General features: G+C 37.5%; 1 protein-coding gene across 2 annotated transcripts in view; it reads left to right on the forward strand.

Moving 5' to 3' along the window:
- SEPTIN9 (septin 9) overlaps window positions 1-16,128 on the forward strand; it is a 277,162-nt gene that overhangs the window by 125,289 nt on the left and 135,745 nt on the right. For both annotated transcript variants that reach the window (XM_012548651.2, XM_003768675.4), the window contains exon 2: window positions 11,225-11,881. In XM_012548651.2, coding sequence (XP_012404105.1) covers window positions 11,225-11,881 — 657 coding nt within the window. The remainder of the gene's footprint in view (window positions 1-11,224; window positions 11,882-16,128) is intronic.

The following is a 16,128-nucleotide window of genomic DNA, read 5'->3' on the forward strand; positions in this document are numbered from 1 at the left end:
CAAAGGACCCTGGGAGATATTGTCCCCAGAATAAGCTAGGCACAACCTTAAGTAGAGTAGGTCTTCAAATAAGGACTTTGTCCTGGATCCCCTTTTCTCTCCTTTTATAGTATTTTGCTTGGAGATCTCATTGATTTCCATGGATTCGGTTATCTCAGCAGAAAACTTTTTAGATTTCTCTATCTAGTTCTGATCTTCATTCTCATATTTGCAACTATTTATTGAGCAGTTTGAACTGGAACACTCTCCCTTTCCCCTAAGACTTATGCACAAGATGTGACTTGAGTGGTCATCAAATCTAATATCTTTATTTTCCTGGTGAGAAATAGATTCCCAAAGAAGCTGCAACTAGCTTAGGATCATCTAGGGAGTCAATAGAATTAAGATTTAAACTTCTCTGACTTTCAAACCAGTCTTTCTACTATCCCTATCTTTGTCAAATTTCTTTAATTTTTCTTTGCACTGTCTTCAATTTATGTATTTTAAAAGTAATAATTTTGTTAATTCCTCTTGTTTTATGTCAACAATCATTTCTCACATTCACTCAGTGAGCCTTCAGAAGACCCTTTTTATAAAGGCTTGGTGATATTATTTGGATGAGTTTCTGCCAATCTTTTTTATGTGTGGTCTTCCTAATCTTCTTATCCTGCTTACATGTTGTAGCAGATTCCCTCACTTGACTTATGGGAGACCAGAGACTGCTGATCTTGCCTTTAGACCTTTACATAGAATTCTTTTCTGGGGATTCAAGGCAGTGTGCCCAGTCTCTGTGGGGGGTTCCTGTGTCACAAAAGCTACAAGCACATTTTAATTTGAACTTGATCTCCAGACCCTTATTTTCAATAATATTTATCCCAGACTTTAGGGTGACTTTTTGGCTCACCCTTATAGCACTGATGTTCCCTACATTGTTAAGGAAGCCTCTATGTGATTATAGTGAGTTCTGGGAGATCTGTGAAGGAAGAAGTGTGCTGCAGTCAGAGAGGAGATATCCAATGGTTCATTTTTCTCCTCCCTCCTTCCTCCCTTCCCTCTCTCCCTTCCTCCCTCCTTTCCTTCCTTCCTCTTTCCCTCTCTCTCTTTCTCCTTTCCTTCCTTTCCTTCCTTTCCTTCCTTTCCTTCCTTTCCTTCCTTTCCTTCCTTTCCTTCCTTTCCTTCCTTTCCTTCCTTTCCTTCCTTCCTTTCCTTCCTTCCTTCCTTCCTTCCTTCCTTCCTTCCTTCCTTCCTTCCTTCCTTCCTTCCTTCCTTCCTTCCTTCCTTCCTTCCTTCTTTCCTTCCTTCCTTCCTTCCTTCCTTCCTTCCTTCCTTCCTTCCTTCCTTCCTTCCTTCCTTCCTTCCTTCCTTCCTTCCTTCCTTCCTTCCTTCCTTCCTTCCTTCCTTCCTTCCTTCCTTCCTCTCTCCTCCCTCCCTTCCTCCTTTCCTTCTTCCCTCCTTCCCTTTTCCCTCCCTCCCTTCTCTCTCCTTTTTTTTTCCTCCCTCCCTCCCTTCCTCTCTCCCTTCCTTCCCTCTCAATGGTCTCTGTAAGTCTCACACAATATCTCCTTGAACAGTATCATATTCTACTTTCTCACTTGTTTAGAACATCTCTGGACACTGGGATTTTCTGTTGGATGTTCTATTTTCAATTGAATGATCCTGTGGAAGGATATTGTATTGGGTTTTCATTTAGAGGACCTTTGGCTCATGAGGTCAAAGATTTAGAATTTTAAATGACTTTAGAGGTCATCTAGTCTCACCTCATCTTTTAAAAAAGAGGAAATCAGGATTAAATGATTTGCCTAGGGTCAAACAGATAGTAAGTGTCTGAGGTCAGATTTGAACTCAGGTCCTCCAGGATTGTTGCTGTATCCATTGAACCATCTAGCGACCCCTTCAATCTTCTCATTTTATAAATGAGGAAACTGAGATCTAGAGAAGGGAAGTGACTTATCTAAAATAATGAATTAAAAACATTTTGTTGTTGGTGGCGAGGATCCTTTGTTCTCAAAGAGGACCAGTGACATGGTATACACAATGTACTAAACATTGCCTCTTAGGAGTCCTCTATTTTCTCAAACTCACCTCAAGATCTGCTTTCCATAGGAAACCTTTCCTGATTTTCCCAGCTGCTAGTTCCTTTCTCTCTTATTATCCTTCACCCAAAGTTTATCTTGGATTTATTTTGCATAATTTTGTTTATACTTTGATTTTCATGTTGTGTCTAAAGAGAGACAATACTGGGGATAAAAAATAAAAATGAATTGGTTCCCATTCTCAGTGAGTTTTCATTTTAATGAGAGGGATTGACATGTACCTTAAAGTATTAATAAAATGATATAAAATAAATCCAAGATAACTTTTGGGGTGTTGTTGTTGTTGTTGTTTGTCCTTCATTCTTAAAGATGATATCAGGGAGGTGAAACCATGATATGCAAGTGAATTAGATTTAAGTGAGGGAGGGCTGTGTAAGGTCACTTGTTTCACTTTCTCCTCTAGAGCCATCTGGGTCTAGTTATCAGATATAGATCAGGATAACTAACTGGAGACAACTCTAAATGCAATGGGAGACCTTGACCTTTTTAAGCTAAGGTCTAGTACTCTATGTGGAATTAGGAAGACCTAAGTTCAGATTTGATCTCAGACTCTAGAGTTGTGTGATCTAGAGTTGTGTAACTCTGGGCAAGTCACTTAACGATATTTGCTTCAAAGTTTCCTCTTCTCTAAAATGAGCTGGAGAAGGAAATGGTAAAAACAAGAAAACTACATGGACAGCATTTAGGTGCTATGGTATATGGGGTCAGGAAGAGTTGGATAGAACTGAACAGCAGTGATTTGGGGGGAAATGCTGAGGGAGAAAGAAACAAGTAGTTGGAGGAATCTGGAAAGCCTTCTTATAGAAGATGATTCTTGAAAATTGAATTTTGAAGGAAAGTGGGAACTCTTGAGGCAGGAATGGGAAGCTGCCAATGTAAAGGTATAGAAGTGACAGATGGAGTGTAATAAGTAAGGAATAGTAGAGAAATCTGTTTGACTGGACTACAGAGTAGGGGAAGGAGAGTTGTTTATAACAAGGCTAGAAAGATATCAGAGTTAGGATTTTAATTTAGGGTTCTGCCTTAAATTTCCATACTTCTTGCTGTATTACAAGATTTCTTGCCTTATTTCTCTTTTGACTGATGACATGCATCATTGAGCTGGTCAGGGTGTTGTTGTGGGTAGTCTCATCAATACCATGATCTAGCCAGAGAAATAGTTCATAACTTTCTTGAGGCAGGTTGCTTCCCTTCTCTGGGGCTCAGTTTTCTCTGTTAGATGGGAGTGTTAGCCTGATGATTTTTGAAGTATCTTTTGGATTGCACATGTTTAATGTATATCAGATTGCTTGCTGTCTTGGGGAAGGGGGAGATGAAGAAGGAAGAAAAATTTAGAACATCAAGTTTTACAGAAACAATTGATGAAAACTATCTTTACATGTATTTGGGAAAACAAGTACTATTTTAAAAAAGAAAAAAATTTGTAATTTTAAGCTCCTTGTTCTTCTGTTAAAATCCATGTGATGCTGCTGATAACTGGTATTTATTAAACTTGCCTGCCTCCATTCTTTGAATCCTCTGGACTTCCCCTTTTATAATCAGTAACTCCACTTTAGACCCAGAATGACACTGTGTCCCTGGCCACCTTCTTCAGCACTGGTTGCATTTTCTCTTATGCCCTCAACATACAGTTACTGCATGGGGAGTAGGCATAATCTTGGCTCCCTAGTGCCATTTCTAAACTCTACCACTACCTCCCTGTCATGATTACTCAGAAACCTCCCTTTTAATGTAAATGATTTATTTTTTCCAATTACATGTAGAGCCAATTTTTAACGTGATAAATGGTTAATAGATAATATTAAAATTAATTAATTAAAAAATTCCACCAGTTAAATGTAAAAACTTTTTTTTTGGTTGTACATGTACATTCACTTTCTGCATATTTCCATGTGAATTATGTTGGGAGAGAAAAATCATAACAAAAGGAGAAAACCATGGGGAAAAAAAGGTGAAAATAGTATATATTGGTCTATATTTAGTCTCCATATTCCCTTTCTGGATGCAGATAGCATTTTCTATTCAAAGTTTATTGAGATTGCCTTGGATCATTGAAACACTGAGAAGAACCAAGTCTGTCATAGTTGATCATCGTACAATTCTCCTGTTGCTGTGTACAATGTTTTCCTGGTTCTACTTGCTTTACTCAGCACCAATTCATGTAAATCTTTCCAGGTCTTTCTAAAATCAGGCTGTTCATCATTTTTAATAGAATAATATTCCATTACTTTTATATACCATACCTTATTCAGTCATTCCTCAGTTGATGGGTATCTACTTATTTTCCAGTTGGGTGCACAAGAAGCATAAGATGAGTCAATATAAAATACATATGAGGTAAATGCAAAATAATCCAGGGTATAGGAGGATGTACTAACAACTCAGAGGACTTAAGAAAGTTCTTGAATATTTTAGTTATGGTGAGCCTTGAAGGAAGCTAGAGATTGATTCCAAGAATTGAAGAGAAGTAGGGAGAGAATTCTAGACATGAAAGATAGCACATGCAAAAGAACATTCCATAGAGATTGAATATCCTGGATAGGTCTGTTTGTTTGGAACAATGAGTGTGTAAAAGGAGGTAGTGAAAAACAAACTTGGAATATTAGGCTGGAGATAGACTGTAGAGGCCTTTAAATATTTAATGGTAGAGTTTGTATTTTAGCCTAGAGACAACAGGATATTAAGCTTTTTGAGCAGGAGGAGTGATACAACAGGTAGGATTGTGTTTTATGAGTTAAGTTTTTTTTTTTTTTTGTTTAATTTTAGCTTTTTATTGACAGAACATATGCATGGGTAATTTTTTTTTTTACAACATTGTCCCTTGCACTCATTTCTGTTCCAACTTTTCCCTTCCCTCCCTACATTCCCTCCTTCAGATGGCAGGCAGTCTTACATATGTTAAACATGTTAAAGTATATTCTAGATACAATATATGTGTGCAGATCTGTACAGTTCTCTTATTGTATAAGAAGAATTGGATTGAGAAGGTAAAAATAACCCAGGAAGAAAAACAAAAATGCAAACAGTTTACATTCATTTCCCAGTGTTTCTTCTCTGGGTGTAGCTGATTCTGTCCATCATTGATCAATTGGAACTGAATTAGATCTTCTCTTTGTCGAAGATATCCACTTCCATCAGAATACATCCTCATATAGTATTGTTGGTGAAGTGTATAATGATCTCCTATTCACTCAGCATCAGTTCATGTAAGTCTCTCCAGTCCTCTCCGGATTCATCCTGCTGGTCATTTCTTACAGAACAATAATATTCCATAACATTCATATACCACAATTTGCCCAACCATTCTTCAATCGATGGGCATCCATTCATTTTCCAGTTTCTAGCCATTGCAAAAAGGGCTGCCATAAACGTTTTTGCACATACAGGTCCCTTTCCCTTCCTTAAGATCTCTTTGGGATATGAACCCAGTAGTGTAACATTACTGAATCAAAGGGTATGTGAAGTTTGATAACTTTTTGAGCATAGTTCCAAATTACTCTCCAGAATGGTTGGATTTGTTCACAACTCCACCAACAATGCATCAGTGTCCCAGTTTTCCTGTGTCCCCTCCAACATTCATCATTATCTTTTCCTGTCATCTTAGCCAATTTGACAGGTGTGTAGTGGTATCTCAGAGTTGTCTTAATTTGCATTTCTCTGATCAATGGTGATTTGGAACACCCTTTCATATAACTAGAAATAATTTCAATTTCTTCCTTTGAAAATTGTCTGTTCATATCCTTTGACCATTTATCAATTGGAGAATGGCTTGATTTATGAGTTAAGTTTCAGATAAGACTCAGATTACCTAAGAGGTAGGGAAAGGAGCTTCATAATAAAATAGAATATTGGTCAATATGGAAGCAAATGAACATAGTACCATAATGTTCAGTAAATTTAAACAAATTTGGGTAAAGACTCACTTCTTAGGAGGAAACCCCTCAAAACTCCAGGATAACTGGAAAGCATTGTGTCAAAAATAAGAATTAAACCCATACCTTATATAATAAGCCAAATGTTATAAAATACTACAATATACCACAAATCAACATATGACCTAGATATAAAAGATCACATCATAAACACATTATGGGTTCAAAGGAAGAGATACTTTATCCAATAATGAGTAAGGGGAAAGAGTTCATGATAAACAGGAGAGAGAGAGAGGATCATAGAAAATAAAAAGGACATAAAAGTACTTTTTTAGTAGTTTTAGAGGACGAAAAGCTTCTACATAAACAAAATCAACGCAATTAAAGTTTAAAAAGTAGATAATTAGTTTAAAAACAACAACTTTATGGTAAGTTTTTATGATAAAGTTCCGTCCCAGATATATAAGAAGCTGTTTAAATATTTAAGCATAACAGCCACTCTTAATAAAAACTCAAAGGTTTTCTTAATCTAAGCTATCATATAAAATTATTCAGATTATTATTAATAAAATAAATAAAAATCAAAATGCCTGTGAAGTTCCACTTTATGCCCATCAGATTGATAAAGATAGCAAAAGAAGAAAATGGCTATAGTTGCAAGGACTTCAGGAAAATAAGAAGAATAATGCATTGTTGTTGGAACTGAATTGGTATATCCATTCTGGAAAATAATTTGAAACTTAGGAAGGAAGAAAGGAAGGAGGGCAAAAAAGAAGGAAGGAAGGAAGGAGGAAAGGAGGAGGGAGAAAAGTGTTTACTATCACTATTTACAAAGTGCTATCCTAAGCACCGAAGATATAGATCAGGGGTCCTCAGACTTTTTAAATAGGGGGCCAGTTCATTGGTCCTCAGACTGTTGGAGGGCCAGACTATAGTAAAAACAAAAACTTTGTTTTGTGGGTCTTTAAATAAAGAAACTTCATAGCCCTGGGTGAGGGGGATAATCGTCCTCAGCTGCTGCATCTGGCCCGCGGGCCTTACTTTGAGGACCCCGATATAGATAGAATTGCAGGACAATCTCTGCTCTTAAGAAATTTATCTTCTAATACCCTGAGTTAATGAAATGCAAAAAACTTTGACTTAATGAAATTATCAATAGCTATATATCCTAAAGAGGTCAAAGAAGGAATGGTCACATGCATACAGAAATATTTGTAGTATCATTTTTGGGGGGCCTTTTATCTTGCCCATTTTTTAATATGAAATGTTGCCATTTATAATCTTCTTGAAAGTATTTCTTTTTCATTTTTTGTTTTCTTCCATTTCTTTGCATCACTCCTTTAAGAAAGCCTTATCTCTTCTTGCTCTTCTCTGGAATTCTGCATTTAGTGGTATATATCTTTCCCTTTCTATTTGATTTTTTCAACTATTTGTAAAGCCTCATCAAACAGCCATTTTGTTTTCTTGCTTTTCCTTTTCTTTGGCATGTTTTTTATTGCTGTTTCCTGTATAGTATTATAAACCTCTGTCCATGATTCTTTGGAGACTCTACCAATGCTGATCCCTTAAATCTATTTATCACCTCTACTTCATATTTTTAAGGGATATTATTTAAGCAATACCTATATGGTCTGTGGGACTAATTGGAAAAGACCCTGATGTTGGGAAAGAGTAAAAATGTAAGGCAAAGGTAAAAATGGGATGGCTGAGGATGAGAGGGATAGATAGTGTCACAGAAACAACAAACATGAACTTGGACTGACATCAAGAGATAGAAGATAAAAGGTCCTTGCTAAGGTCCATGGATTCACTTGGGCTTAAATGAACAATAACAAAAAAACAAAAAAACAAAAAAACAAAAAACACTTTTAGGTCTAGCAAAGAACTGGGGAAAAATAAAACCAACTGAGTACTCGGAGGTTATTGTTTGTCCTTTGTTCTAAAAGAGGAAAGTGACATCAGGGAGGTGATGCTCTGACATGCAAGTGATTTGGATTAAAATAAAGGAAGACTGTGTTAGGTCACCTGACTCACTTTCTCCTACAGAGCCATCTGGGTCTGGTAGCAAGATATAGATCAGGATGACTGGAGATGGTCCTGGATGAAAAGGGAGACCTTGGCCTTTTTAAGCTAAAGTCTTCAACAGGTCTCAATTTGACTGAGATAGCTTGGGCAAATTATTCAGTGATTAATTCTAGGTAACAATTGGGGATACTCACCAGGAGAATGATAGAAGAAATTATGGCTTATCAAACCAATGGAATATCATTAGGTATAAGAATTGGAATTATGAATTATGAAGAGAAGCCTTGGAAGGATTGTGTGAAATAAGAATAAATTGTGCAGAACCATGACAATAATTTATAATTACAAAATTTGTAAAGAAAAATAAAATTGAAAGACTTAAAATGTTGATTTTATAATGATTAAACCAAACATCATAATATGAGAAAGCAGTTATCAGACTGATAAACTGACAGAAAAGTGATAGACTCAAAATATTGAATGAGACAAACTTTTTTTGGATTGACCAGTGTACAGATTTGTTTTGTTTACTCATTTATATTGTTAGGGATTTTTTTTCCTCCACGTAAATTTAAAGGGAGTACAAATTTGGAAAGAAAGGGGGACAAATAGTGATATGAGGAAGTGTCAGTAAAGCATTTTAAATGCACATAAGAGAATAGAAGGAGATTCAGAGGGAAACAAGAAGAAAAGCTTTGAAACTTATGTGTTGTATGTGTTATATAATTTTTAAAAGAAAGGTAATGGATTACCACCATATTTTCCTTTTCTTAGTATTATGTTTGATGTTGTCAAATTCAAAATAACTCCAAAATACAAAATTATATAAATTAAAAAAAAAAAGAATATTAACCTAGAAATCAGGAGGTTTCAGTTCCAATAGGAGCTTTGCCATTGTTATCTTGGGCAAATAAATCTCTTTCTTTCTCCAGTTTTCTCATCTTCATCACAATGAATTATCTTCATCAATGCCTGTATCAAAATGAAGAGATTATCTAGACCAGGGGTCCTCAAACTACGGCCCATGAGCCAGATGGCAGCAGCTGAGGGCATTTATCCCCCTCACTCAGGACTATGAAGTTTCTTTATTTAAAGGCCCACAAAACAAAATTTTTGTTTTTACTATAGTCTGGCCCTCCAACAGTCTGAGTGACAGCGAACTGGCCCCTTATTTAAAAAGTTTGAGGACCCTTGATCTAGACAGTCTCTGTCTCCGGCATTTTATGATACTGTGAAGAACCTTCAGAACCAATTACTGCTTATATAGAAGAATAATTACAGAATTTTGGACTTTGGAGGGACCCCAGAGGTCATTTGGTCTAATCAATCTGATTTTGGAAAGTTCTCATTATCCAAACTCTCTACATAAAGTCTTCCAAGTCATTCAGCATTTATGAAGTATTTACTATATGGCATCACTGTGCTAAGCCCTGGGGATGAAAAGAAAGGCAAAAATAGTTCTTGCCTTTAAGGAGTTAACCTCTAATGGGGGAAGCAACATGAAAACAACAATGTATATAGAAAATATGTACAGATTAAATTATAGGTAATCTTATAGAGAAGACCCTAGTATTGAAGGAAAGGCTTTTTGCAGAAAGTGGGATTTTCAAAGAGGCTAGAAAGAAGTCAATGAAACTAGAGAGCAGAGTAAGGAAAGAGCAAATTCTAGGCATATGGGACAGACACTGAAAATGCATGGAATTGAGAGATGACTTGAGGAACAAGTATTACTGGATCATAAAGTAAGTAGAAGCCAATAATGTGCAGTAAAGTTGGAAAGATGGGAAAAGGCTAGATTATTAAGAGCTTTAAAAGCCAAACAGAAAAATTTTTATTTGATCCTGGTGGTAATGGAGAGCCCTTGGAAATTATTGAGTAGAGGAGTAACATGTTCAAACCTGCGCTTTAAGAAGAGCGCTTTGACAACAGTGAAAAATGGATTGGAGTGAAGAGTGGCTTGGGTGTGTGTGTGTGTGTGTGTGTGTGTGTGTGTGTGTGACCAATTGGAAGACGATTGCACAGCTTCTGGAGAAGCCCATTTATACTTCTGTTCTAGCTTACCTACTTTTGAAGAGTAACAGGAAATGGGAGGAGTATTCTTTATGTTAATTGAGAGTTTTAAGAATTGACCAAAAGGACCAAAAGAGTGAAGAATTTTCTCTGTTGGCCTCCTGCTCTGCCCTTTTATGATGCTGGATAGACCTTTGATCTTCCCCCCATGCCTACTTGGGGCACTATCCCCATCTCATATCATCTCAACTGATTGTCTACAACATCCTCAATTGACTTGCAATAAATCAGGAAGGTCTGAGAGGGGGACTAAACTGGGGACAAAGGCATAGGCAATGGTCGTTCATTGTTTTGTTTTGTACAGAACTTAAGTAAGTTTGATAGGGTGTGGAGAGGAGGAAATTCTTTAAAAACGGCATGGGTCTCTCCCTACTCCCAAGTCAGTGTCCTAGAGTCCCAGGAAAACTACAAAGCTGGCATTAAGGCTCACTTCTTTGTGGGGGAAATAGCATAGGAGTAGCTGCCACGTGGATGGTTTTTCTGATCGTTTTAAATGGAAGCAGCTGGTTCTCTTTTGCTGAGAGTAGTTACAGAAACTCTGACAAGTGCGTGTGTTTGGAGTGCTGAGCCTTCACAGGCCTACCCTTATTCCCCATCCCCCCTCTCAGAAGTGAGTAACTACTCAGAAAGTTTCCCAAGGGAGATTGCTGGTTCACTGTGTGGAATAGCTATATAAACACCACCAAAGAAAAGCCTGTAGAGACTTCAGGCTGTAGTCAGATGTTGAATAAGGTATTTTATTTGTCAGTAATCACAGGAAGTGATCCAATCTAGGACCAAGATACTTACCAGCTGTTACCCTGAGAAAACTACCTCTCTGAACCTCAATATCCTTATCTATTAAAATAAGGACAACAAAAGCTATAATATTTCACAGTGTTGTGAGAAACAAATGAACTAATGTATATAAAGTGCTTTGCAAGCTTGAGAGGATTGTTATTGTCATCATTTGGTCTATGACTCTATGCTTGGTGATAAGAGTGTTTCTCTCTTTGGAAGCGAGAAAGTTGGGATTTGATAAGGAAGAAAAAAAGTCTTGTCCTAGTCTAAGGAAATTTGAGGATTTCAATCTAGTGCTCTTTGCTAATGCTCCAGTAAGGATCTGCCATTTTGGCAGGAGGTGCCAATTGTAGTGAGGATCAAGTAACCATCAACTTAACCATTTTCTGATCTCTTCTTTTTTAGCCTTGAAGAGATCTTTTGAGGTTGAGGAAGTCGAGACACCCAACTCTACACCACCACGGCGGATCCCGACACCCCTTCTCCGCACCACTGTTGCCAGCTCCACACAAAAATTTCAGGACCTTGGTGTGAAGAACTCTGAGTCAGCTGCCCGCCATGTGGACTCCCCGGTCCAGAAGTCTCCTAAGCCCTCCCTAAGGAGAATTGAGCTTTCTGGACCCAAAAGTGAGCCTGTGTCACGGAGGACGGAGATCTCTATCGATATCTCCTCTAAGCAGGTAGAGAACTCTAGCAACACAGGGCCATCCCGGTTCAGCCTCAAAAGAGCTGAGGTCCTTGGGCACAAAACCCCAGAACCAACTCCCAGAAGAACCGAGATTACAGTAGTCAAACCCCAGGATTCCTCCCTTCGGAGGATGGATGTTCCAGTTTCAAAGATCCCTGAGCTGCCTCAGCGAAGACCAGATGCATTTGCTGTGCCTCTATCTGAGTCTGTCCCAAAGCGGGTTGAAATCCAGGTCACCAAGACAGCTGATGCGTCACCCCCACCTATTCGACCTGTGGAAAATTCGGAACATGCTCCACCTTCTCCTCAGCAGAAAAGGTTGGAACTCAAGTCCCAGCTCGTAGTGGCTGATGTTCCACCAAAAAGTCTGGAGGGTGAGTAGGAAAGAATCTGGGCCTTGAGTTTTGGTATAGGTGGTGGTCCAGAATTGTTTTGTATACAAAACACTGAAGGAAGGGATCTTAGTAGTGAATTTACTGCTGTCTACCAGTGGAGACAAATTAGAGCAGTGTGTCTTAACTTCAATTATAGTGAAGGCTTGGCAAAACATATATTTCTTTACCAAAGACTGCTATAACTTCATAGCTCCAAGATGCAATACTTAAGGGGTAGCTCAGACCAAGGCTTCTTAAACTTTTTTCTTCTCATAACCCTTTTTTGCCCAAGAAATTTTTATGTGATCCTGAATATATAAGTATATGAAATAGGTATACAAATCAAACATTTACTTATGAATCATTATTTTATGACCCTCCCATTCAGTTACATGATCCCATAAGGAGTTGTGAACCACAATTTAAGAAGCTGGGCTTAGACCAGGAGCAAGTGAGAAAGCTTGTGTAAATGGGTGGATGTAAGTGGAAATAGTGGGAGAATGAGGACATAAGGCAAAAGTGCAAGTTTTTTAAGAAGTAAGGAACTTTGATAATAAAAGTGTTGTGGATCAATGGAAATTTGCCACAAATTGACATTAATTAAAAATCCCAGTAATTGGGAAACCCTGAATATTAAAGTTCAGGGTTGGAGAAGAAAAGGATGAGGAAGAGGACATATATGAATGGTTTATTGTGAAGAAGTTGGAGAGTAGCTAGAGATTAAATAAAATTCTTACTATGCCACAGAAGAGGCATGGAAGAGGTTAGAGAAAATAAAAACATTTGTAACTATAAAGATTGTTCAGTGCAATAAAAAGGGGAGAGAAATGTGTAATCTCAGTTGTAGAAGCCCAGAGTAATATAGGATATGGAAACCAAGACATATCAGAATAGTGAAACAGGCTATGTCATAAAGTAGTGGACTTCCTATCCCTGTAAATATTTGAGGAGAAACTGAGTGAAGAACCTATAAAATGGATTTTACATTGGCTAAGAAATGAGACCATATGACCTCTGAAGTCCCTTCCAATTAGATTTTATGACGTTTGCCTTAGAGAACTGTGAGAGTGAGGTATAGTCTTGTCACAGTGCAGGAAGGAAGGACAAAATGAATTTTTAAGCTTCTTCCTAAGCTCTGGTATTCCCATGTGAAAATCTTGGGAAGCTGTTAATAAGAAGATTGGAAATAAATGAGGCAATAGGAAAAGCATATGATATCTTCCCTCTTGTTCAAAGTGGAAGTGAAGTGGGCAGTCCCAGGCAGTGTTTTCTTGTGTGCCTTACCTGGCCTCTGAACCAGGAAATATATTCATATATCTGTAGAAAGCATATGTATACTCCTAGGGACTTCTCCAGTTATTTCTCAATTTCTTCCACACTGGCTACTTCTCTTTTCATGTTCTCAAGCTTTAGATTCCATATTCTTTAGGGAATAAAGGACTTCCCTCTCATTTTCAGGTTGCTGGTTTCTTTAAATGAACAAAAATGCTGAATGATATTTTTCTTATGACTAAGTCATCTTTGCCCTATGGAAATCCAGCCTGTATCTACCCCATTTTCAACTTTGTCCCTATAGGAGTGCTGGGTTCCTCTTAATTCTGCTATCAAAGGAGGTGATGGGGTGTTGCTAGCGGAAGACTGAAGTCAGGGTATTTCTGGTTGGAAGGGGCAGTTTTCTTCCACTGGTGATATTCTATTAGCTTAGCCTTTTAATTTTATGTGGCTGGATCTTGAACAGCAAGGTTTTACTGAATTCTTTTTCAGAACAGGACATAGTCCTTGACAACATCTATTAGACTTGATTTTCTAGTGACAAAAGACCTGTCATACAGGTGGCAAAAACGCTTTCTCTTGGGAAAGACTGAGGCTTAGTTAAAAGTAGATGCATCACTGCATAAGCTTTTGACCAAACCCCTGTTGAAAGTAAGGCCAGTGTATTAACAACTTTGAATATGTGTGCAATGTTGGGACTGGGTTGGGGACTAAAAACCTTAGAAATGTGTTAACAGTTTCTTCTTAGAACTTGGTTATTGAAAAGAGTATAAAGTGTCCATTACTCTTGAGGGAGAGGGATGATGGAAGTAAATATGTTATCATCTAATTCAATCCAAAAGCATTTATTAGGCACTTACACTGTGTTAGGTACTAGTGATACAAAGTCTAAGTGAAAAACAAACTGCCTTCCAATTGCCGAAAACCATCATTAACAAACATTTATTAAATAGTTACTATGAGTACAATGTCCTCTATGCTCTGCAAAGAGGTATACACTATAATTACAAAGTGCCAGAACAGTATGGTCAAATGAAAGATTGCTGAATTTCAAATCCAAGTACCTGGTTCTGCCACCTGTATGATATCAAGCATGTAATTTTTTACTTTTGGATCCCAATATCATTTATAAAACAAAGAGTTCAAATTAGATTCTTAATGCTTTTGTGTGTCATAGACCTCTTTAGAACCCTAATGAATACTTTGTACTTCTCAAATTTTTAAATGCATAAAATAAAATACATTGGATTATAAAGATAACTAGTTATATTGAAATAATTATTAAAATATTAGGTTGAGAACCCCTGAACTAAATGATCTTTGTATTCTTTCCAATTCTAAATCAATGATCCTTGGAACTAGAAGGGACCCCATAGATTATCTAGTTCAATCTTCGCTTTCCATAGAAGAAACTCATTTTCCATAGAAGAGACTCATTCTGTACTTTGTAATCCATAGCTAGTCAGTAGTGGAGCCAAGACCAGAATCCAAGCATTCTGATTTCTAATCAAATGTTCCTTGCTGCTTGAGGTAAAGATACCTCTTTGTATCTACAGATACAAAGAATAGCGTACTAACAATCCATTGTTGTAACTGCTTGGCTAACTCAAAGCAAGGAGGTAAGTATCAGATATAGAAGAGTAAAATGTATATAAAAGGTATATCTGTGTGCAGTTAGGCACCTAGCAACGATGTGTTAAAAGCAAGCTCTTCACTTATAGTCATAAAGGATTTTAATCTTGGATCCATCACTTAATAGCTATCTAACTATGGGTGAGTCACTTAACCTACTTAAGCTTCCAGAAGTGTAAAATAGAAAATGGAAAGTCTTTTGTAAATTATAAAGCATTATTTGTGTGTGTAGTGAAGAGAAAGATTTGTTACACTACCCATCTGAGTAAATGTAACCATAGCGTGTAATCAGAGATGATACAGTGTTAATGTGTTAACACCTAGTCACTCCTTTACAATTGAATAGGGTGTCTTCCCTCTGGGTGAGTAGCTCTACTGTTTGACTCCATGGTCAGTGGACCAGGAGACAGGGCAGATGATCTCTTCCTCCCCACTCTAAGAGGCAGAGAGCTGAATCCTTTCTCACTGCTAACTGACTGAACTGTATGATTGAAATGACATTTGAAGTTTTGGTCAATCATTATTCATCTAGTCACATCCTCTTTTCTGACTTAGTCATGGAGAGAGAAATGTTTATGGGGGTGGGAGAATATTTTATAGTTACTTTTAAAATGCCTTTGTATAAGCTAATTTTATCTATTAGCTGATTATTAAAGGGAAGCATACTGGAGGGGCTAATGAGTTATGTGGTGTTAGGACCCCAGATCTATAGAATACCTTAGAACCTAAGGTAGTATTTGCCTTCTGGGGCCCCATCCACTAGTAGAAGTGGAAAATGAAGGCCATGCCATGTCTAATAAGTAGTAGAACAATAGAAAAATCCCCTTTTCCCTTGCATGAAATAAAGTGCTAGGTTTTTCTTTGACTGATGCCTCTGTCTTCAACAGACTCAAACTAATTGTACTGACTTTCTAAGATTGGGAGGTAGGGTGGAAGGCTATGCAAGTGTGAACAGTATGGCTATCATTACTTATTCAGTAATGTTGAAGGAGGGAAGGGGAGAGATGGAGACAGAGACAGAGAGAGGGGGGAAAGCGCAAGGGAGGGAGAGAATTCATACTTTTTAAAGGGATGCTAGGTGTTACTACATCAGTGCCTCTTTGTGATTATATCCAATGATAATATCAACTAAGTTGAAGGTAGAAAGAAAAAAATTTCACTATCTATTCCCCACTCTAAAAAACACTGTTCTTAATTTTAGAGTTCTAATACTGATGTATTTGTAATGATTGAGGAGAACTCTAGATAGAGTAGTGTACTACTACTGACAAGTGTCAGCTACCCTGGAGGTTTTTTCCTAATAACTTTGGGACTTGTGGAAGAGGAGGAGGGAGGAAAAGATA

The sequence above is a fragment of the Sarcophilus harrisii genome, chromosome 4 (genome assembly GCF_902635505.1).
Source record: "Sarcophilus harrisii chromosome 4, mSarHar1.11, whole genome shotgun sequence".
In the NCBI taxonomy this organism is placed as follows: Eukaryota; Metazoa; Chordata; class Mammalia; order Dasyuromorphia; family Dasyuridae; genus Sarcophilus; species Sarcophilus harrisii.